Source organism: Pan paniscus, chromosome X (genome assembly GCF_029289425.2).
Source record: "Pan paniscus chromosome X, NHGRI_mPanPan1-v2.0_pri, whole genome shotgun sequence".
Lineage (NCBI taxonomy): Eukaryota > Metazoa > Chordata > Mammalia > Primates > Hominidae > Pan > Pan paniscus.
The window spans coordinates 25,663,163-25,687,432 of NC_073272.2; the positions used below are offsets into that span (position 1 = coordinate 25,663,163).

Here is a 24,270-nt window from a genome sequence, read left to right on the forward strand (position 1 = left end):
TCAGGAGGCTGAGATGGGAGGATTGCTTGAGCCTGAGGAGGTCAAGACTGCAGTGAGCCTTGATCATGCCACTGCACTACAACCTGGGTGACAGAGTGAGATCATCTCTCAGAAAGAAAAGAGAAGAGAAGAGAAGAGAAAGGGATGGGACGAGAAGGGAAGGAAGAAGGAGGGAAGGGAAGGGAGAAGGAGGGAGGGGAGGGAGGGAGGCAGGGGAGGGAAGGGGAGGGAGAAGGAGGGAAGGGGAGGGAGGGAGGGGAGGGCAGGGAAGGGAGAAGGAGGGAGGGAGGGAGGGAGGGAGGAAAAGAAGATATTTTCCTTCAGCTGGATGCTGCAAGCTGCCATATTGTTTGGGCAAGAATGAAAACACTATATCCAAGGCCAGGCATGGTGGCTCATGCCTGTAATCCCAGCACTTTGGGAGGCTGAGGCAGGTGGATCACTGGAGGTCAGGAGTTCAAGACCAGCCTGGCCAACATGGTGAAACCCCATCTCTACTAAAACCACAAAAATTAGCCAGGCGTGGTGGTGCACGCCTGTAATCCCAGCTAACCGGGAGGCTGAGGCGTGAGAATCACTTGAACCCAGAGGTGGAGGAGGTTGCAGTGAGCGGAGATTGTGACACTGCACTCCAGCCTGGGTGACAGAGTGAGACTCCGTCTCAAAAAAAAGAAAAGACCTCTATCTAGTCACAGCACCAAAGAAATTCAGAACACTAAAGATTCACAGAAGATCTTCAAAGCTTCCAGGAAGAAAAAAAAAAATGTATCACCTGTTCAGAAGCAGCAAATATCCAGAATGGCTACTGACTCTCACATCTACAACGCCAGATGCTAGAATACATGGCTTTGAAAGTTTTGATGGCAAACAAATTCAGTGCCCAACCAAACTGTCACATGGTATGAGGGCAGAAAGTGATTTTCAGACATGGAAGGTCTTGGGAAGTTTACCTCCAACATACGCTTTTTTGAAAGTGACTTAAGCATGTAGTTCAACAGCACGGCAGAGTAAACCAAGGAGAAGATGACATGGAACCCAGGAAAAGGGGGCTTAAACCCAAGAAAGTGTGAAGAAGACCAGTCCCAAAACAAGAACTGTGTTGAAGTCTCAGGCCAGATTGTAGGAGGATATAGAGCTGTGGAGCAAGGGAAATGGACAGAAGAGACAGCAGGACACAGAGCTTGGAGAAACCTGAGAATGAGGTTAAAAAAACCAGTAGAGGATGAAACTAGAGAATACACATGGCCTTGACTCCACTGAGAGGCATAGTGTTTTTTGCTGTGGGACCCATATAGATGCTAGCAGAATGTGTGTGTTATTGATTTTTTTTTTTTTTTTTTGAGATGGAGTTTTGCTCTTGCTGCCCAGGCTGGAGTGCAATGGTGCAATCTCGGCTCACTGCAATCTCCACCTCTTGGGTTCAAGTGATTCTCCTGCCTCAGCCTCCCAAGAATCTGGGATTACAGGCATGCGCCACCATGCCCAAATAATTTTGTATTTTTAGTAGAGACAGGATTTCACTATGTTGGTCAGTCTGGTCTCGAACTCCTGACCTCAGGTGATCCACCCACCTCAGCCTCCCAAAGTGCTGGGATTACAGGTGTTAGCCACCATACCCGGCTGATTTGTTTGTTTGTTTTGAGATGGGGTCTCGCTCTGTTGCTCAGGCTGGAGTGCAGTGGTGCGATCTCGGCTTGCTGCGACCTCTGCCTCCCGGGTTCAAGTGATTCTCCTGCTTTCGCCTCCCAAGTAGCTGGGATTACAGGCACCCGCCACCACGCCTGGCTAATGTTTGTATTTTTAGTAGAGACGGGTTTCACCATGTTGGCCAGGCTGGTCTTGAACTCCTGACCTCAGGTGATACATCCGCCTTGAACTTCTGAAGTGCTGGGATTACAGGTGTGAGCCACTGTACCCCGCCAGAATGTGTACATTAATCCTTAAACGGTTCTAATCATGTAAGTACTGTTTATTGGCTTTAAAACTTTAAACGGAGAAATCCCCAACGATGGAACTGGGACTGCTGAAGAGAATACAAATGTTATCAACCTAGACTATTAATGATTTACTGTTTCTCTCCTGATCCTGTTGCATGAATTGAAAGGGTATAATTATCCTAGAAGAGAAAAGCCTGTGATATCCCTGCATATGGCCCCTCCCCTGCCCCCATCCACTTGAAGCAGCTCACCCAAGTGAGGACCAGGGAAAGAGCAGCCAACCTGCCACCCAGTCATTTCTCACTCCTCCAGGGAGAGCCGAGAAGTGGCAGCTCTCGGGCCTCCAGCTCCTGCTGGTTCACACAATGAGCCAGAGACCCGAGAACTTCAGGAAGGAGGTGTAATCATACTCCCCTGCCCCCACCTCCATGCCCTATCTCCCAAGAGGCCAGTGGTACGGGTTGTCACTATCAGCACTGCCAGGGGCGGGGGGAACCACTGGTGGCCAATGCTGGGGAGAGCCACCAGAAGGCAACAATAGTGTCAACAACCACGTGTCATCTTGGAGTGGTCTGGCTGGGCCCACTTCCTCTGAATGGACATCCATTCACCTCTCTGAGAGCCTCTTGTCACCACCACAGTTGTGGCAATCCTCAACAACTGAAGCAGACTACCTTAGCAGATACGCTCAAGAAACCCCACCAGGCCAGGCACAGTGGCTCACAACTATGATCCCAGCACTTTGGGAGGCTGAGGCGGGAGGATCACTTGAGGTCAGGAGTTCGAGACAAGCCTGGTCAACATGGTGAAACCTCGTGTCTACTAAAAATACAAAAATGAGCTGGGCATGGTGGTGCACGCCTGTAGTCCCAGCTACTCGGGAGGCTGAGGCAGGAGAATCACCTGAACCCAGGAGGCAGGGTTGCAGTGAGGCTGAGATGGCACCACTGCACTCCAGTCTCAGCAACAGAGCAAGACTGTCTCAAAAAAAAAAAAAAGAAACTTCTATCAGGAGGGACCTTCTGCACCCACCCACCCTGCTGCTGCCCTCAAAGGGGCCCATTCACCTGGAGGGGTCTGCAAACCATTCTGGCTACCCACAGACATCCCTATCACCCCACTCATCTTGCTTGGTGAACCCCTCTGATGCTGCTCACCTCAGGTCTTTCTATACCCAACGCTCAGGAGAAAAGACCTGCTATTGCACATGTGTGTGTGCGTGCCTGTGTGAATATTTGTGAAAAAGAATTAAGGTGTCAAATTATTTTAATACTACCAAGCTCTCCCCAGGAAAAGGAAGAAAAGAGATAGAACGAACAAACAAAATCAGAGGACTAGGACCCACTGTAGCAGATGTCCTCATGCTGCTGCTCTGGCCAGGAGAGCACCATCTCCAATCCTCCTTAGGATGGTCACCCTAGTGGATGTTCCAGGGACAAGCTCTCGGCACTGTAGGAACGTACCCACAGCACAGAAAAAGTGCTTTCTTTGGACCTGGAAGATTTTCCCACATGCTCTAACCAGGAGAGGGAGGGGGAAGCTCCTCTCACTCACTTCTACATTCCTATCTCCCTAACGATAGCTGAAATCCCAACACCCTGGCCTTGGGATGTTCATCAATCTCAAATGCTATCTAAATAAGACCGAATGCTCTTCTGAACAGCTTTGCAAGAAATGAGGTGAAAGAAGTTTAGGGAAAAACGTTGGTTCATAAGTTGATTACAAAAATAAGCTGGAAATTTAATTCTGACATATTCTGCATGAGATGGGAGGAGGGCACAAAGACTGTGACATGAGTTGCTTCCACAGGTGAGCTGGTAGTGCCACCAGGGCAGTGTCTACCCTCCAGATTCAAAAATAACAGCCATTAGCCGGGTGCGGCAGCTCATGCCTATAATCCCAGCACTTTGGGGGACACCAAGGGAGGTGGATGGCTTGAGTTCAGGAGTTCAAGACCAGCCTGAGCAACATAGCGAAACTCCGTCTCTACTAAAAATACAAAAATTACCTGGGCATGGTGGCAGGCGCCTGTAATCTCAGCTACTTGAAAGGCTAAGGTGAGAGGATCACTTGAGCCCAGGAGGTCCAGGCTGCAGTGAGCTATGATCACACCACTTCACTCCAGCCTGGGTGATAGAGTGAGACCCTGTCTCAAAAAAGAAATCAATTAAAAAAAAAATAAGGCCAGGTGTAGTGGCTCACACCTGTAATCCCAGCACTTTGGGACACCGAGGCAGGCCGATCACTTGAGGTCAGGAGCTGGAGACCAGCCTGGCCAACATGGCGAAACCCCATCTCTACTAAAAATACAAAAATTAGTTGGGCGTGGTGGTGCACATCTATAATCCCAGCTATTTGGGAGGCTGAGGCAGGAGAATCACTTGAACCCAGGAGGCGGAGGGTGCAGTGAGCCGAGATTGTGCCACTGCACTCCAGCCTGGGCGACAGAGTGAGACTCTATCTCAAATTAAGCTAAACGAAACGAAACTAAACTAAACTAAACTAAACTAAACTAAAGTAACAGCTATTGCATGTAGAGGGAAGATTTTTTAAATTGGAGGAATAGGACTGATACAGTTTGAATGATTGTCCCCTTTAAATCTCATGTTGAAATGTGAACCCCCACGCTGGGAGGTGTCTGGGTCATGGGGGTGGATCCCTCATGAATGGCTTGGTGCCTTCCCTGTGGTAATGAGTAATTTCTCACTCTATTAGTTAACATGAGGGCTGGTTGTTTAAAAGAGCCTGGCATCTCTCTAGCTCCCTCTCTCACCATATGATGCGCCTGCTCCCCCTTTGCCTTCCACCACGATTGGAAGCTTTCTGAAACCCTCAACAGAAATAGATGCTGATGCCACGCTTCTTGTACGGCTTGCAGAACCATAAGCCAAATAAACCTCTTTTTTTTTTTCTTTTGAGACGGAGTCTCGCACTGTCGCCCAGGCTGAAGTGCAGTGGCTCGAACTCAGCTCACTGCAAGCCCCGTCTCCCGGGTTCACACCGTTCTCCTGCCTCAGCCTCCCGAGTAGCTGGGACTACAGACACCTGCCACCACGCCCGGCTAATTTTTTGCATTTTTAGTAGAGACGGGGTTTCACCGTGTTAGCCAGGATGGTCTCGATCTCCTGACCTTGTGATCCACCTGCCTCGGCCTCCCAAAGTGCTGGGATTACAGGCGTGAGCCACTGCGCCTGGCATCTCTTTTCTTTATAATTACCCAGCCTCAGATATTCCTTTATAGCAATGCAAAACAAACTAATACAGGGACCAGAGTAGTCTCTATGGTTCTCTTTTACGGGGGTCTGATTACAGGATTCATAAACTTTCTTCATTAGGAATGATGGTAATGTCAGAATTTTATATCATAAACATTTAGTTTCCAACTAGTAAAACTTCAAGTAGTTGATAACAAATTCATCTCATCATAGCAAAGTATTTTATTAGCCTTTATTTCCTATAGATATTTTATAATCTAGCAGTATAGTAATATTTTTAAGTTGGCATTTGTTAGCATTTAAAGCATTTTTAAAGTTTTTGTCATCACTGACTGAAGGCATGACAAATCAAGAAGGTAATAAAATCTCTATTAAATCACTGCTCTATCTACTGTGATTAATATAGCTTGATCTTAATAGTGAAACGTTTAGAAACAGTTGATTTCTCAGGTGTGAAAGACTTTAAAATTTCGCTCTTTCTGTACCAAAGAACAACAGAGATTTGATCAAGTAAATGTGCCTATAAAGGATAACTTCTTTTTTTTACCAAGAGTATACAATTTCTATTTATGTTTAAAATCAAATATGATAACCATATCAATTATACATTAAGAAAGCCGTATTTAGGAACCAACTCATTATTCTGAAACCTGGTAAATGAAGGGAAAGAATGAAACATATATTCTATCTCTGCTTTATGAGCTGACTGTTAAACCCATAAAATTGCACCTACCTCTAGCCAAAAGGAGTCCAATAAGGCCAGCAAAACCAATAACACCAAGTCTCGGAAAAAATCCAGGAGGTGCATTTTGGAGATAGTCATAGCTGTCTACAATAGAATTAGACCAGGAAGCAGTTCCATAAATTTCTCATTAAAAAACAAAACAAAAGTCTTATACAGTATATAATATGTATATATAGTATCAAGTGCTTTTCAAACCACATATTCTCTGCATCCTGCTACTACACTTCTCTTCAACATACTCTTTTTATGTGACATATAAACAAGATTTACTATTCACATAGCAAGTGTCCAATTTTCTTTTCTTTCTTTTTTTTTTTTTTTTGAGATGAAGTTTTGCTCTTGTCGCCCAGGCTGGTGTGCAATGGCGTGATCTCGGCTCACTGCAACCTCTGCCTCCCAGGTTCAAGCAATTCTCCTGCCTCAGCCTCCCAAGTAGCTGGGATTACAAGCGCCCGCCACCACGCCCAGCTAACTTTTTTATTTTTAGTAGAGATGGGGTTTCACCATGTTGGCCAGGCTGGTCTCGAACTCCTGACCTCAGGTGATCTACCCGCCTCAGCCTCCCAAAGTGCTGGGATTACAGGTGTGAGCCACTGCGCCCGGCTGCAAGTGTCCAATTTTCAAGTACCTTTGGTCCAACAACCTACTGACAATGAAGTAAATGTTAAATTACTTTCATATTCCTGAAAGCAACAGATCTGAATCAGCAATTTGCACAGGGAGGAATACAAATACAGGGATCCTTTGCTATTCAAACTCTTGTTATGGAAACACAAAAACAGAATAGATTTGGATAAATCTTTGGATAGATCTATTGCTATCTGAAGCTTTGCTGCTTGCTCTCTGAAACTCAGGAATCAAAAACAAGCTGTGAGTGGTGGCTCATTCCTATAAACTCAGCACTTTCCAAGGCTAAGGCAGAAGAATCATTTGAGCCCAGGAGTTCAAGGCTGCGGTGAGCTAGGATTGAGCCACTGCACTCCAGCCTGACAGCCTGAGCCACAGAGCAAGACACAGCCTCTTAAAAAAAAAAAAAAAAAGGAAGGCCAGGTGCGGTGGCTCACTCCTGTAATCCCAGCACTTTGGGAGGCCGAGGAGGGCGGATCACGAGGTCAGGAGTTCAAGACCAGCCTGACCAACATGGTAAAACCCCATCTCTACTAAAAATACAAAAAAATTAGCTGGGCGTGGTGGCACGCTCCTGTAATCCCAGCTACTCAGGAGGCTGAGGCAGGAGAATCATTTGAACCCGAGAGGTGGAGGTTGCAGTGAGCCAAGATCGCGCCACTGCACTCCAGCATGGGCGACAGAGCGAGACTCCTTCTCAAAAAAAAAAAAAGAAAGAAATCAAATACATTAGACTCAGAAAAATAAGCATCCTTTGCCATCTGAACTCATTATTCGAACCGAAGAACAGAATAAATTTGGATAATAAAGGAAACTTGTAATTTCACTCAGAAAATAGCCACTGTTGATCACTGTTGATGGTGATAGAATAAAAATAAATACAACATGTGACCTATTCATCATGCCTGAACATGCCTTCTGACTTCATTCACATAATGCCTTGTCTCCTCTCCACTGAGCCAATCCCACCTCATAAAAGCCAAGTTGAGTCCTACTTCCACACAAAAGCCTTTCCTAAGCTCATCAGTTCATACCTCTCTCCCTCCTCTAAAGTCCCATCATATTTATTCTCTGTACCATCACTTGGTACCTAATCCTATAGTACCCTGTGTTTAATTATTCAGGTGTGTATCTGGTGTCTCCCCAAGGAGAATGTAAGCTCCTTAATGATAGATTGCTTACACTTCTGTGTTATCTTCCCTCAGTGGTAATAATGGATGTTCATTCAATAGATATTTATTAAGAATGATGGCTGGGTGTGGTGGTTCACGCCTGTAATCCCAGCACTTTGGGAGGCCAAGGTGGGAGGATTGCTTGAGTCCAGGAGTTCAAGAACAGCCTGGGCAACATGGCGAAACCCTGTCTCTACAAAAAATTTAAAAAAAAATTAGCCAGGTGTGGTGATGCATGTCTGTGGTCCCAGCTACTTGGGAGGCTGAGGTGGGAGGATTGCTTGAGTCCAGGAAGTCAAGACTGCAATGAGCTATGATCATGCCACTACACTCCAGCCTAGGTGACTGAGTGAGACCCTGTCTCCAAACAAAAACAAAAACAGGCCAGGCGCAGTGGCTCACGCCTGTAATCCCAGCACTTTGGGAGGCCGATGCAGGCAGATCACAAGGTCAGGAGTTCGAGACCAGCTTGACCAACATGGTGAAACCCCGTCTCTACCAAAAATACAAAAATTAGCCAGGCGTGGTGGCGTGTGCCTGTAATCCCAGCTACTCAGGAGGCTGAGGCAGGAGAATCGCTTGAACCTGGGAGGCAGAGGTTGCAGTGAGCCGAGATCACACCATTGCACTCCAGCCTGGGCAACAGAGCGAGACTCTGTCTCAAAAAACAAAAAAACAAAAATCACACTGCCAGGAGTTGATAAATACTGGATGTATTCCATCCTGGCTAACATGGTGAAACCCCATCTCTACTAAAAATACCAAAAAAAAAAAAAAAAAATTAGCCAGGTGTGGTGGCAGGCGCCTGTAGTCCCAGCTACTCGGGAGGCTGAGGCAGGAGAATGGCGTAAACACAGGAGGCGGAGCTTGCAGTGAGCCGAGACCGCGCCACTGCACTCCAGCCTGTGCGACAGAGTAAGACTCCGTCTCAAAAAAAAAAAAAAAAATACTGGATGAATTAACAAATGAATTTTAGCTAGGTCATGACTTACACAAAGCCCTCATGTCTCCTTCTCAATCTCATCTTCAGCACTCCCTATCTACTTAGGGTTCCTCAAACATCCAATACCAAGTCACACCTCTAAGCCTGATCATGCTGGGCCCAGTGTGCAATGCCTGCTTCCAGCAGTCCCACCCCCACATTTTGGAGTGGCTAACACTGCTCCTTCAAGATTCACTTCAGAAGTCCTTCCCTGACTGCTCCCACCTCCTCGATTTCAATTAAACTAATCTCCTTCCTCTGTACCTTCAATAATGGTCTGTGATTACCTCTGTATTTGCATTAGTACTGAATAATATATTACATGCATCTCAGTGGTTGTGACCACTGTCTTAACCAATCTCAATTTTCGAGGCCTGGCAGAATGGTGACTTAAAAAATATATACAGAACTGAACTAATAAACTGGAAAACTCAGCAATTCTGTCCCCTAAGTAATACTAGATACATGCCAGTTTTCCTTTTCCTGGGTTCTTTGGGAAATGTGATCATTTTAAATACTACTATAGGACTTGTATTATGTTTGCATTAATTACTGTCTGGCCTGTTACTTATTTTGCCTTTAGCCTAGTTTTTACTTTCCATCCTCTAGTCTGGGTCATTTGAGGCAATTTTTTACTTCCCTTTATTTTTGCCTACTAGCCCAGTGTTGCTCAATTCTAGATGTGTACACAGAGCAGTTGACAGAGGGACACCCAGATGGCTCTGGTGAGCTGGGCCAAAGTGGGTAAATCACAAAGAAAGGGGAAAGAAGATATGTTTTAAGACTGTACGGAGTCTGGGCAAAAAAGTGAGACCCTGCCTCTACAAAAAGTGGAAAAAATGTGATGGCACATGCCTGTAATCCTAGCTACTCGGGAGGCTGAGCTGGAAGGATTGCTTGAGCCCAGGAGGTCGAGGCTGCAGTGAGCTATGATCACGCCACTGGATTCCAGCCTGGATGACAGAGAAAGATCCTGTCTCAGAAAAATTTAAACAAGAGACCTCTCAGCCACACATGGACACATAAAAGACTATATCAGGAGTTCTCTAGTTTCCTCGGATAAAAATGAAGATAATAAGGTATCTGTCAGCTTGTTATGAGAATTTATATATATATATATATATATATACCAAATTTTTGTGGGTACATAGTAGGTGTATATATTTACGGGGTAAATGAGGTATTTTGGTTCAGGCATACAATGCATAATAATCACATCAGGGTAAATGAAGTATCCTTTACCTCAAGCATTTATCATTTTTCTTTGTGTTACAAGCATCCCAATTATACTCTTTCAGTTTATTTACAATACCTAAAAGAGTATAGCTTTTTTAGTTATTTAAAATGTACAATAAGCTAGGCGCGGCGGCTCACACCTGTAATCCCAGCACTTTGGGGGGCTGAGGTGGGTGGATCGCCTGAGGTCAGGAGTTCGACACCAGCCTGACCAATATGGTGAAACCCGTCTCTACTAAAAATACAAAAAATAGGCTGGGTGTGGTGGCGTGTGCCTGCAGTCCCAGCTACTCGGGAGGCTGAGACAGGAGAATTGCTTGAACCTGGGAGGCGGAGGTTGCAGTGAGCCAAGATAGCACCACTGCACTCCAGCCTGGGCAACAGAGTGAGAATCTGTCTCAAAAAAATAAAAAATAAATAAAATAATAAAAAATAAAATGTACAATAAAGTATTATTGACTGCAGTCACCCTACTGTGCTATCAAATACTAGGTCTTATTCATTGTAACTATATTTTTGTACTCATTAACCATCCTCACTCCACCCCCAATAAATTGGTATTTGTAAAGCACTTAGAATAGTACCTGACATATAAGTCTTAAATAAGTGTTAATGAAATTAATAAAATTAAGATGTTACTTATTAACATGCCTTAATAATTTAAAGAACCAGTAGGGGGCCAGGTACGGTGGCTCACGCCTGTAATCCCAATATTTTGGGCCGAGGCGGGCAGATCACTTGAGGTCAGGAGTTTGAGACCAGCCCGGCTAACAAGGTGAAACCCTGTCTCTACTAAAAATACAAAAACTAGCTGGATGTGGTGGCACGCGCTTGTAATCCTAGCTACTCGGGAAGCTAAGGTGGGAGAATCGCTTGAACCTGAGAGACAAAGGTATCAGTGAGCTGAGACTATGCCACTGCACTCTAGCCTGGGTGACAGAGTGATATTTTGTCTCAAAAAAAAAAAAAAACAAAAAACCAGTAGGCAGCTATTGTTAATGTTTGTCTTCAAACGATAAATTTATCTGACAGTCTCAGAAATATCAGGACATCAATACACCATGATGATCTTAGCAAAGAAACTGTACTCATGTTTATTTTGTTCTATCATGGAAACAAACCCTTGTAAAAACAAGATTTTGTTTCCGAGATGTCCAATAAGGGGAATGAAATATGATCGGTATCTTTATTAATTTACCAGTTTCTGATTAAGATTAGTCAGAACATGGACTGTGAATCCAGTTTGTGAGTGTATGTGATAAGTGGCCCACAACTGAAAAATAATCAAGGAAAATAAAACCAAATGAAAAAAAATGTAAGAACACTATCAATTATGCAGTAAGACCTTTTATAGGAGTACCAACTCAGCTCCTTCCTGCTTCAAAACTTCTAGAGCATCTATTAATTGCAATGCAAATGAGCTATTCCGATTCAGAAAATCTATTGATGAATTAGTATGGTGTATTACGCTGCACCTAGAAATGAGTTTTTTTTTTTTTTAAAGCAGTATATCTGTACTTGCTAGCCCAAGAATCCTAACAATCTTGAAGAGACTTACCTGACTATTTGGGGACACTAGTTGCCTGAAATCTGATGAAAACAACAGCTCCTCTTCCCAGAAAAATCCACATAGCTCTAAAATTCTGCATATAATTTTAAGGAATACACAGATTTCTTGGAGCTCATTCATGGAACTCCGATTAAAGAGTTCAATGTTAATGAAGTAGCTGATTATGCCTAATTTAAAATCAACTTACCTAACCCCCATTGAACCAAACTTTGCATCTTGGGCTTAGTTTGGGAGTACGTTTCCTAAAAAGGTAAAAAGAAACTGAATGAAACTATTCACAGGATCTGCTGATCAGAAAGTTAACAGAATAAATATACTTGTTTTTACTGAATAAATTATCATGTTATTAACGCTTTTTGAACAAAGGGATACACTGTCTGTCTGGGTCTTTTTGTTTGTTTTTCCTATTATAATCTTCCCTTCCCTGCAAATTACTCAGCAGAATGGCTTACTACTGCCACAGGAAGCAGATTCCAAACAGAGTGGTTTCAACAATCCAGCCATTTCACTCTTCCATTAAAATGGAAAAAATAGACTAAAAATCAATCCCCTTGATATTTAAGTGGCAAGCTTTTCTCCATGAGATTAAATCTGTCTTTCATATTAACTACTTCCTGATCTGCCATTAATTAGAGCCTACATCTGGGAACTGCCCATTTGAAGCAAGAATGACCAGCTTTAATGAGACAAAGGCTATAGCCCAAAGCAAATGAGGTGTCAACATTCTCTTAAAAACAATAAAAAGGCTTTGTGGCCAGGCATGATGGCTCACTCCTGTAATCCCAGCACTTTGGGAGGCCGAGTGGGGCAGATCACCTGAGGTCAGGAGTTGGAGACCAGCCTGACCAACATGGTGAAACCCTGTCTCTACTAAAAATACAAAAATTAGCCGGGCGTGGTGGCACGCGCCTGTAGTCCCAGCTACTCGGGAGGCTGAGGCAGGAGAATCATTTCAATCCAGGAGGCGGAGGTTGCAGTGAGCCGAGATGGCGCCACTGCACTCCAGCCTGGGTGTGTCTCAAAAAAAAAAAAAAAGGCTTTGTACATGAATATCACATGATCCTAAAGGAAACGAGGGACCCGCTAGAAGGTACCCACCTTCAAGAAGTCTACAGTGAAGACAAGAAGAGATACATGGGTATCAGAAGGTATCAAAACTAGTTGCCATTTGGGAAAGGATTTGTTTTTTTATTTTTATTTTAATTAATTAATTTTTTTTTTTTTGAGATAGAGTTTCGCTTTTGTCGCCCAGGCTGGAGTGCAGTGGCGCGACCTCGGCTCACTGCAACCTCCGCCTCCTGGATTCAAGTGATTACTCCTGCCTCAGCCTCCCGAGTAGCTGGGATTACAGGTGCCCACCACCATGCCCAACTAATTTTTGTATTTTTGGTAGGGACAGGGTTTCGCTATGTTGGCCAGGCTGGTCTCAAACTCCTGACCTCAGGTGATCCACCTGCCTTGGCCTCCCAAACTGCTGGGATTACAGGCGTGAGCTACTGCGCCCGGCCTGGAAAAGGATTTGTTTTGTGTAATTCAGTTCAAGTCAGAACAAGCTATCCTCATTCTTTTAAATGACCTGAAATAATAAATGCCAAATTAGCCAGAAGATCTAAAGAACTGAGTATCACTTCATTAAAATCCATTATTTCACGCCTGTAATCCCAACACTTTGGAAGGCTAAGACAGGAGTATCTCGTGAGGTCAGGAATTTGAGAACCAGCTTGGGCAACACAGCAGAGACCCCATCTCTACAAAAAAATAAAAATATTAGGCTGGGCACGGTGGCTCACGGCTGTAATCCCAGCACTTTGGGAGGCCAAGGCAGGTGGATCACGAAGTCAGGAGATCGAGACCATCCTGGCTAACACAGTGAAACCTGGTCTCTACTAGAAATACAAAAAAATTAGCCGGGCGTGGTGGCAGGCACCTGTAGTCCCAGCTACTCGGGAGGCTGAGGCAGGAGAATGGCGTGAACCCAAGAGGCGGTGCTTGCGGTGAGCCGAGATCGCGCCACTGTACTCCAGCCTGGGGGACAGAGCGAGACCCTGTCTCAAAAAAATAAAAAAAAATAAAAATAAAAATAAAAATATTAGTTGGGCATGGTGGTATGTGTATGATGTCCGAGCTACTTGGGAGGCTGAGGTGGGCAGAGATCTTGAGCCCAGGAGTTTGAGATCAGCCTGGGCAACATGGTGAAACCTTGTCTCTACCAAAAAAAAAAAAAAAAAAGAAAAGAAAAGAAAAGAAAACTTCAGATCAATATCTAGAATGATTGCCCACTTCTTTTGCTAGCTTAATATTTTTACTATTAAAAAAAATTAAGGCCGGGCACAGTGGGTCATGCCTGTAATCCCAGCACCTTGGGAGGCCGAGGTGGACGGATCACAAGGTGAAGAGATCAAGACCATCCTGGCCAACATGGTGAAACCCCGTCTCTACTAAAAATACAAAAATTATCTGGGCTTGGTAGCACACGCCTGTAGTCCCAGCCACTCAGGAAGCTGAGGCAGGAGAATCACTTGAACCCGGGAGGCGGAGGTTGCAGTGAGCTGAGACTGCACCACTGCACTCCAGCCTGGCAACAGAGCGAGACTCCGTCTCAAAAAAAGAAAAACAAAAAACAAAAAAACAAAATTAAATTGGTTCTTCAAGAAAAGGGCTAGAAATTGCTGGTCTGAAAAAGGAACCAGGAATTAGAAATATTTCTACTCATAAAGGCTTTGTTCTACCCAGGAAAACAAAACCATTATAATTACAAAAACTATTATAATTACAAGCAAGCTTTTATATTTAGAAGTAGTGGAAATAAACATATAGATAACTAATCCATCATCCAGAGAGGTATTTTGCTGCACTGAGTATCACGCATGGAAGAAAAGGTAAAAAACAAAAAGCAACCTTAGGCTAAAAGGTACAAAGTACTTTTATTGCCAAAAAAACAAAACAAAACAAAACAAAAAACAGACAGACTACAAGTAACCGTAGTCATGCCTACATGATACAAAAATATCCACACAAATTTGCTGACTTTATCTTAACTACCAGAAGTTTAAAAATCTTCTACAACAAGAGAATAAAGTCTAATCATTTTACAACATGTTATGTTTAAAGTCTTTAGGTATTACTTAACTCAATAATATGGTTATGATACTTAAATATAATGGCCTAATTCTTATTGTTGATAGAGTCCATGCTTTACTATTTTCTTTCTAAATTGGTGAACAAAAGTTCAACAGCAGCATAGCCAATGGAAATTAAAAATTTTTAAACAAGCTCTGGATCAAAATTGAATTTAGGCCAGGCATGGTGGCTCACGCCTGTAATCCCAGCACTTTGGGAGGCCAAGGCGGACAGATCACTTGAGGTCAGGAGTTCGACATCAGCCTGGCCAACATGGCGAAACTCTGCCTCTACGATAAATACAAAAATGAGCCAGGCATGGTAGCTTGTGCCTGTAATCCCAGCTACTTGGGAGGCTGAGGCGGGAGAACTGCTTGAACCCGGGAGGTGGAGGTTGCAGTGAGCTGAGAGCACGCTACTGCACTCCAGCCTGGGCGACAGAGCAAGACTCCCTCTCAAAAAAAAAAAAACCAAAAAGACTAAATTTATAAATCTCAAGCAAGGTAAATCTAGACAATTTCCCACATATCTACATCTATTAGTTTTTATTAATTTCAATTTTCAAAATCAAGATCAAGTACAGCAAACATATGTATCAAAGCCTACAAAAGCATTCTATAGATTGTAAACGTTGGTTACTGATGTTAAAAATCACAGAAATACTTTTCATTTACGTAATGACAAATGCCTGACCTAAAACCCAGGCAAGGACAGAAACCAATCTGTATATGTAGTTCTTTGGTCACTAGAACAAATAGTTCAGTAATCCAGTATGGAATTCTACCCTATTTTAGTATCTACCCTATTTTAGTATAGCATTCAAAATGCCATATCCCCTCCTGGTTTAAGTGGCACTGATTTGTATAGTGGGGGGAGAAAAACTTCGCAATTTTTATGTAAGTGTTTACGTTGCATCTTTTTTCTTTGTTTAGAGTTCCAGCCCACAAGCCTCCCCTGGTAGACAACAATGTTTTCATAACTGCAAGCAACAAGGTAGTTCCTAGCCCCTCTGCTCTCTAGTTAAGGCGTTATGCACTGCCCAGGGAGAGGGAAATTCTCTCTGTAGCTGTGGCAACAGCTGTCACCAGGAAGCTAGGGCATCTCTGCAACCCCTCCTCAGATGGCACTGAAGAACATCTGTAAGTCAGGCACTTTTAACCTGGGGCCTTGTATTTAAACATTTTTTGTGGGTACGTAGTAGGTATATACATTTATGGGGCACATGAGATGTGTTGACACAGGCATGCAATGTGAAATAAGCACAATATGGAGAATGCGGAATCTATCCGCTCAAGCATTTATCCTTAGTGTTAAAAACAATCCAATTACACTCTTTAAGTTATTTTAAAATGTACAATTAAATTATTGTTGACTACAGTCATCCTGTTGTGCTATCAAATAGGTTTTATTCATTCTTGCTATTTTTTTTTTTTGCGCCCATTAGCCATCCCCACCTTCCCCCCAGACCCCCACTACCCTTCCCAGCCTCTGTCAACCATCTCGGGGCCCTTTATCATGCCTTTTTCCAAAAACATGCAGCCAATACAGACTTTCCTCTATGGACTCTAAACAGAAATGCGTTCACTCCGTTTTCAGAACAGTTGTACCTGACACCAGGTTGTGTATGGCTCGCAATAGTGTCGGAGCTGTGAGATGCTTTCTTCGAGCTGGCTCCTTGCCTCCTCCACATACTTCGATTGACCCTCAGGAACTGAGTAGAGTGAAAGCTGCGCACATTAAAACAAAACAAAGATTTAAAAGATGTACTGTCTACAGGATACATTTATCAAATTTGTAAGTATTTAATATAATATTTCTAGTAATTCATGAATTACAGTGACTCTGTGGTCGGGTGTGGTGGTTCACGCTTGTAATCCCAGCACTTTGAGAAGCCAGGGCAGGCGGATCACTTAAGGTCAGGAGTTCAAGACCAGCCTAGCCAACGTGGCGAAACCCAGTCTCTACTAAAAATACAAAACTTAGCCAGGTGTCGCGGTGGGCGCCTGTAATCCCAGCTACTTGGGAGGCTGAAGCGGGAGAATCTCTTGAACCTGGGAGGTGGAGGTAGCAGTAAGCCAAGATTGTGCCAGTGCACTCAAGCCTAGGCAAGAGTGAGACTCCATCTCAAAAATAATAATAATAATAATACTTCATGAATTCCAGTGACTCTAAGGGTTACAAGCAACCTGAACTTTATCTCAAACTATCTCTGCACCTTATTTCCATAATCAACGAGGCCAAGGCCAAAAGGGCAGGGCTATGAGGTGTCCTACCTTCTCCCCACCCACTGACTACAAACAAAGCAGCTCCTCTTTATCCATTTTATATACTGGTATTTGGTATTCCACCTTAGATTGAGCTTGGAAAAAAGATTCTATTACTCTAAAGGGTGGGTGAAGGGGTTAAAAAAGCTTGAGAGTAACCAAAGGGCATGTCATTCAGTTCAAATGATTGGTCTGATGTTAATCAAAGCAGGACAGCAGGTTTATTCTCCATCCAGAGAACTTCTTACAGCCACTGCTGGCTGCCTTCTTTACCCTCAAAAATGCCACTGTGCCAAGGCCTGAGAAGAGAGTAAAGGGCAAAAGATAAGCTAATTAGCTTTATGTAAACACCAATCTAGTAACCCTACCCAGGACTGAAGGTAGATCCTTACCTCACTTTATTCAAAGGCAACAGAAACTGAATATCCAAAATAATTAGTGGGAAGTACAGACCAAAAAGGAATGTAAACAGTAGAGAGAAGATTTCTTGTTTTTTTTTTTAATTTAGTATTTATTAAGTATATACTTATGAGCAGCTCCTCTAGCCAAGAAACAGAAAGGATCCAGATCTCTAATTTCTTAGAGAGGAAAAAATGTGAATATATTCTTGGCTCGATAAGAATCAAGATAAGCCAAGAATCAGGCAGACCACTTAGAAAAGTGAGTTGTGCTTATAACCTGTTGGGACACAGTGGATTCCCCAGTAAACATTTATAAAGTATTCCTTAATTGTGCCCTTACCTAAGTATCATTAAAGTTTATCTGTTGAAAAAGCCATAGTTTAATATTTCCCACAAATTAAACAAACTATAAGGAAATATATTTTCTCTGTTTAAATGTCTTCTGGCTGGGCGTGGTGGCTCACGCTTGTAATCCCAGCACTTTGGGAGGCCGAGGCAGGTGGATCACCTGAGGTCGGGAGTTCGAGACTAGCCTGGCCAACATGGTGAAACCTTGTCTCTACTAAAAATACAAAATTAGCCAGGCGTGGTGGCACATGCCTATAATCCCAGCTACTTGGGAGGCTGAGGCAGGAGAATGGCTTGAACCAGGAGGAGGAGGTTGCAATGAGCCGAGATCGCACCATTGCACTCCAGCCTGGGCAACAAGAGCAAAACTCCGTCTCAAAATAAATAAATAAATAAATAAATGTATTTTAAACAGTCACATCTTCCTGATATACAATTTGTAAAAAATTATCCTACAGTAACTAAATCAGACACTCAAAATATATCGCAACATGAACAACATGTTACCTCATCAACCTTCACGGAATTTTTGGGAGGTGAGTCCTTTTTTGGTGCTGCATAGACTTTGAAGGTGAGCAAGCTCAGGCTGGCTGGCCCCATGGATCTCTGAATTACCTGAAATGCAGAAGCAATCTTAAACCTCTCTATGTTACAGACCGAATGTGCAGAACATGAGCATATTCATAACCTCAGCCACTCCCCACCCTGAAAGGCTTACTGTGCTTTCTTTTATTTTTATTTATTTTTATGTTTTCAAGATGGAGTCTTGCTCTGTTACCCAGGCTGCGGTGTAGTGGCGTGATCTCAGCTCACTGCAACCTCCAACGCCCAGGTTCAAGCGATTCTTCTACCTCAGCCTCCCAAGTAGCTGGGATTACAGGCGTCTGCCACCACACCTGGCTAATTTTTGTATTTTTAGTAGAGATGGGGATTTGCCATGTTGGCCAGGCTGGTCTCGAACTCCCGACTTCAGGTAATTCGCCCGCCTCGGCCTCCCAAAGTGCTGGGATTACAGGTGTGAGCCAGTGCGCCTGGCCTACAAAATATATTTTTTAAAAAAATCAGCCAGGCATGGTGGTGTGTGCCTGTAGTCCCAGCTACTCAGGAGACTGAGGTGGGAGAACTCTTGAGTTTGAGGCTTCAGTGAGCCATGATCATGCCACTACACTCCAGCCTGGGCAATAGAGTGAGACTCTGTTTCACACACACAAAATAATCGCTCCACTAAAAAAAAAAAAAAAAAAAAGATGGGCTGAGAGGAGGAGAGTTATGGGTTTATTAATTTAATTGTGAATATAAAAAATGTGCTGGACGCGGTGGCTCACGCCTGTAATCCCAGCACTTTGGAAGGCAGAGGCGGGTGGGTGGATCACCAGGTCAGGCATTCGAGACCAGCCTGGCCAACATAGTGAAATCCCGTCTCTACTAAAAATACAAAAAAAAAAAAAAAAATTAGCTGGGCGTGGTGGCGGGCACCTGTAATCCCAGCTACACAGAAGGCTGAAGCAGGAGAATCACCTGCACCTGGGAGGTGGAGGTTGCAGTGAACCAAGATTGTGCCACCGCACTCCAGCCTGGGTGACAGTGCTAGACTCCACCTCAAAAAAAAAAAAAAAAAAAAAAAAATTCAGACCCCTCCTGCGAAGGCCGTGGCAGTTTTCTAGGAGGGACATTGATCTCCTTAGGTTGTATCCTGGTGCTGCTGGTTCTGCCTAATAATTGTGATGGGCACAAACCACATGAACTAATGTCAGCACTAGCTGGCTAATCTGTATCGTGGAAGCAAAAGAAATCTGTAGCAAAACTGCATTGAAATTAAGACCTCAAGATGCACACTTAATACTTCAAGATGTATCAATTGTTTTTAAACCAGTTAAAGTAACAACCACTCTTTTTTTTCTTAATGGCTTTCAGCTCTTCATTTGGTCTGAAATATGGGAATTTGCAGCCATACGTTTCAACAGACATTTTTGTTATATTTTAGCTGGCATTACGTTTTGTATTACAGAATAGCCTCATCTTTCACATTACAGGCACTGCAAATCTCAGTAATATGATTTCCAAGATGCTAAATCATGCCTAAATAGTTAGAGAGAAATCAATCTCTCATTTATTTTCCACCTCTCCTCCATCCATTTCCTTTTGTCTCATTTGAGCAGGAAATAAACAATTACTGAGCATGCCTTGTGTGTTAGGCACAGCCATAGAAATAGGAATATGGAGTAAGACATATCCTCACCCTGAAAGGGCTTCCATTCTGGTAGGAAGAACTTGATAGATGTAAATAAATGGACAAACTTTTTTTTTTTTTTTTTACACAGGGTCTCACACTGTTGCCTAGGTTGGAGTGCAGCAGCAGGATTTCTGCTGCACTGCAACCTTCCCATCCCAGGTTCAAGCACTCCTCCTGTCTTGTCTCCCAAATAGCTGGGACTACAGGCATGCACCACCATGTCCAGCTCATTTTTGTAATTTTTGTAGAGACAGGGTTTTGCCATGTTGCCCAGGCTGGTCTCAAACTCCTGGATTCAAATGATCCACCCACCTCGGCCTCCCAAAGTGCTGGGATTATAGGCGTGAACCACTGCACTTGGCCTGGGACAGATTAAAAAATAAAATAAGGGAGGCTGAGGCACAAGAATCGCTTGAACCCAGGAGGTGGAGATTGCAGTGAGCCAAGATACTGCCACTGCACTCCAGCCTGGGCAACAGAGCGAGACCCTGTCTCAAAAAGTAAATAAATAAAAGAAAAGTGATATGGGAGAGGCAGGCAGGGAAATGCTGGGTAGAGAAGGGCGTGGTCCCTGGCTAGGGCTCCACCCCTGGGCCTGTGCCCACCAACCTAGGTGAGGACAGGCATTTCTGTTTTTGTGCCCAAATATCGTATTTCCCAAGACCACCCTGGCCCACCACACTCCCATCTTGTGCCTATAAAAACCCCAAGACCCTAGCGGGCAGGCACACAAGTGGCTGGACGTCAAGAGAAGCAGAGGCGAGGAACAACATACCAGCAGAAGAACACAGTGACAGACTCCGGCAGGCCACCAACAGCAGAACGGCAGGACAACGCGGAGTTTGGCTGAGGGCGGTCAGAGGAGAGCCTGGCTGCTAAGCGGCCTGACTCCAGGGGAAAACCACCTTCCCACTCCATACCCCTTCTGGCTCCGTTTCCATCTGCTGAGTGCTACTTCCACCATTCAATAAAACCTTGCACTCATTCTCCAACTCCACGTGTGATCCGGTTTTTCTGGTATACTCAGGCAAGAACCCTAGGATACAGAAAGCCCTCTGTCCTTGCGATAAGGCAGAGGGTCTAACTGAGCTGATGAACACAAGCTGCCTACTGACAGCAAAACTAAAAGAGCACACGTAACACACGCCCACTGGGGCTGCAGAAGCTGTAAACATCCACCCCTAGACGCTGCCATGGGGTTGGAGCCCACACTCCCCACGACCTGCCCATCTGCCTGCTTTCCCTAGGGGTTTTGAGCAGTGGGGCACCTAAGAAGTGGGCCACACCCCCATCATATGCCCTGTAAGAGGGACAAGGGAAATTCCCCTTGTTTCAAAAGCATGAATTCTCCCGGCTCTTAGGCAGTTCTACAGAAAGACAAAACAAGTATAGGACATTAGAGGAATCAGCATGTGTGAAGCCACGAAGCTGGGAAACAGCATGGGAGAAGTGTAGGGAGTTCGAGTTTTGTGGGAGGGAGCAGAGTGACAGAGAGATGAGTCAGAGAAGTTGGTTGTAGCCAGATCATAATGGGACTCGTGTGGCTCACATAAAAGTCCTAGGTAATAAATACCAAAAGATCTCAAATAAGGATGGAATATAGAATCGAGTTTGCCATTTAGAAAGACCATTATTTCTCAGTGTGGCGCTTTAAGTCATTAAAGGGCCAGCTGACCAGTTATGGTGCTGCTAAAACAATGAAGGAAAGAAATAAGGGCCCAAGGAAAGATTGCACAGGAGAGGAGAAAGTAGAATTGAGATAGTTTAATAGGCAGAATTAGCAGGACTTAGTGACCAAAGGGAAAGGAGGAGTGACGATGACCTTGGTTTAATTTTTATTTTCATTTATTTTAATTTTTAAACTGACAAGAATCGTATATATTTATTGTGTACAACATGCTGTTTTGAAATATGTGTACATTGTGGAATGGCTAAATTGAGCTAATTAACATATGCACTACCTCACAAATTAATTTTTGTGGAATCTAAAAAGGTTGAACTAATGGAAGTAGAGAGCACAATGGTGGCTACCAGGGCAAGGGCTGGGGGGAGTTGGGGAGATATTGGTCAAAAGTACAAAGTTTCAGTTAGGAGGAGTAGTTCAAGAGATCTGTTGTACAACATAATGACTAGAGTTAACAACAATGTATTGTATTTTCGAAAATCAGAAAAAGAGTAGATTTTAAGTGACCTTGGGGTTTCCGATGGGTTTTTCTAGTTGGGTGGTGACACAGCATTCCTGAGAGAGGAAGTAGAAAAAGAGGGGCAAGTCTGAGGGAAAAATGATGAGTTGGTTTTGGACATGTTCCAGAGACCGACAGACAGCTAGAGGTCTAGTCATCTATCTACGTATCTTTTATTTTACTTGAAAAGCTAAAGTAGGCAAACTTAGAAACTGTTGTCTTTTGGAAATTAAGAAAAAGTTGACCTGAAATTTTAAGTCCATAAGAACATGTTTTTTGGGTCTGGACTTCCTCAGCACTTCAGGGGTGTATTTATTTCTCATAAAGCACAGTAAGGCCGGGTGCGGTGGCTCACGTCTGTAATCCCAGCACTCTGGGAGGCCGAGGTGGGTGGATCACCTGAGGTCGGGAGTTCGACACCAGCCTGGCCAACATGATGAAATCCAGTCTCTACAAAAAACACAAAAATTAGCCAGGCGTGGTGGCAGACGCCTGTAATCCCAGCTACTCGGGAGGCTGAGGCAGGAGAATGGCTTGAAACTGGGAGGCAGGGGTTGCAGTGAGCCGAGATCGTGCCACTGCACTCCAGCCTGGGCAAATATATATATTATATATATATAAATATATAACTATATCTATACATAACTATATATATATAGCAGAGACAGGGTCTCATCATGTTACTCAAGCTGGTCTCGAACTCCTGAGCTCAAGCAATCCTCCCGCCTTGGCCTCCCAAAGTGCTGGGATTACAGGTGTGAGCCAACACACTCAGCCTATCTTTGATTTTAAATCTCACCTCATTTCCTTTAACATTTTATTGGATTCTTAATTATTAATTTCTACTTTACCTTCCCCTCTTATCTTACTTGTTTTTCTAGTTTTAATATTATTCTAGGCCTGCCTCCCTTTACTGCCTAAACTGTTTTCTTCTTCTTCCTCTTCTCCTATTAGTTTTCCTCCCTAAGCCTACCCTGATACCCATTCCACAGCAAGAACTGTGGCCACAAGGGTGGTAGCACCAAAGAAAGCTGGCTCCTGCAGTGGCCTTTTCAGCTTCCAGCAGGCTCTCAACAGACAAGCAAACAAAACAAAGAAAAAGCAAACCTCACCCCAGGAGACCTGGGAGACCTACAAATGAACACTCCCCAGGACCATAATTCTTAGTTTGCAGAGAACACATGATTTACTCGAGGATTTCTCAAACTCAGCACTACTGACATTTGGGTTGGGTCCTTCTTTGTGGGGCTGTCCTGTGCACTGTAGGAAGTTTGGCAGCATCCCTAGCCTCTACCCACTAGATGCCAGTAGCACCTCCTCCCAGTCACGACAGTCAAAAACATCTCCAGACACTGCCAAATGTCTCCTGGGGAGCAACTCTCCCACTGAGAACCTCTAATCTACTTGAGTAAGTATTACTTTCTGACATCTCTCACCATCCAGACTTGAAGAAAATCTGTATGTTTTAAAACCCATGGCCTCAAACATAGTGAAAGAAACCAGAACAATCACTACTAGGCCGGGGAGGTGGGAGTTGGAAGGAAGTGGACTTACTGAGAAGTGGCACAAGTGAACTTTCTGGGGTGAAACAATCTTGATTGGGGTATGGGTTATTCAAGGTATATACATTTGTCAAAGCTCAAATTGTACAACTAAGACTGTACAACTTAAAAATCTATGTATTTCACTCTATGTAAATTAGACTTTTTAAAAAATCCATCAGCTCTAGCATACCTAATCCATGCCAAGCTCATTCCTAAGGAGCCAGCCACACACCTGACCATGGTAAGGAACTGGTATAGATCTGTGTGATGGAAACCCATGGGAGGAGCCTTGGTAAAAGGTCCCCAGGCAGACATGGCTGAAGCTGATGCACTCAACATCTTGGCTGATTCATCTTCCTTTTTAGCTTCAAAGGGGGCTCCTCCTGGTGTGAGATGACCCTACCCTGCCTCAGCATGCTCACCACCTTTCCCTCTTAACAGTAAAAAGGAAGCTGGCCAGACCAGATGTCATCATAAATGGCCATCTTCGACACTGTGTGCCTGCCAGGTGGTTATCATAATTTGTTAGGGCTCATATTGAGTATTCAGGCCAACCTATTCAAAACCAGGATTTAAGAAGGGAAAGGCTAAGATGGGTAGAATCACCCCAGGACAGTGTAAGGGCACAAAGAGGAGATGAACCTTCTTCAATCTTTTGTCTCCCCAAGGAAGAACAATCCAGTTCTTTGAAGA

At 43.9% G+C, this 24,270-nt stretch overlaps 1 protein-coding gene across 4 annotated transcripts in view; it reads right to left on the bottom strand.

Moving 5' to 3' along the window:
* APOO (apolipoprotein O) overlaps positions 1-24,270 on the bottom strand; it is a 73,865-nt gene that overhangs the window by 28,615 nt on the left and 20,980 nt on the right. For 2 of the 4 annotated variants that reach the window (XM_055106808.2, XM_003819576.5), the window contains exons 2-5: positions 18,125-18,232; positions 16,212-16,331; positions 11,672-11,726; positions 5,886-5,981 (exon numbers count right to left, since the gene is read on the bottom strand). In XM_055106808.2, the coding sequence (XP_054962783.1) occupies positions 5,886-5,981; positions 11,672-11,726; positions 16,212-16,331; positions 18,125-18,232 (379 nt within the window). Of the gene's footprint in view, positions 1-5,885; positions 5,982-11,671; positions 11,727-16,211; positions 16,332-18,124; positions 18,233-20,625; positions 20,851-24,270 lie in introns of those variants that run through there. The other 2 variants (XM_055106809.2, XM_063601785.1) reach the window with 2 other exon arrangements.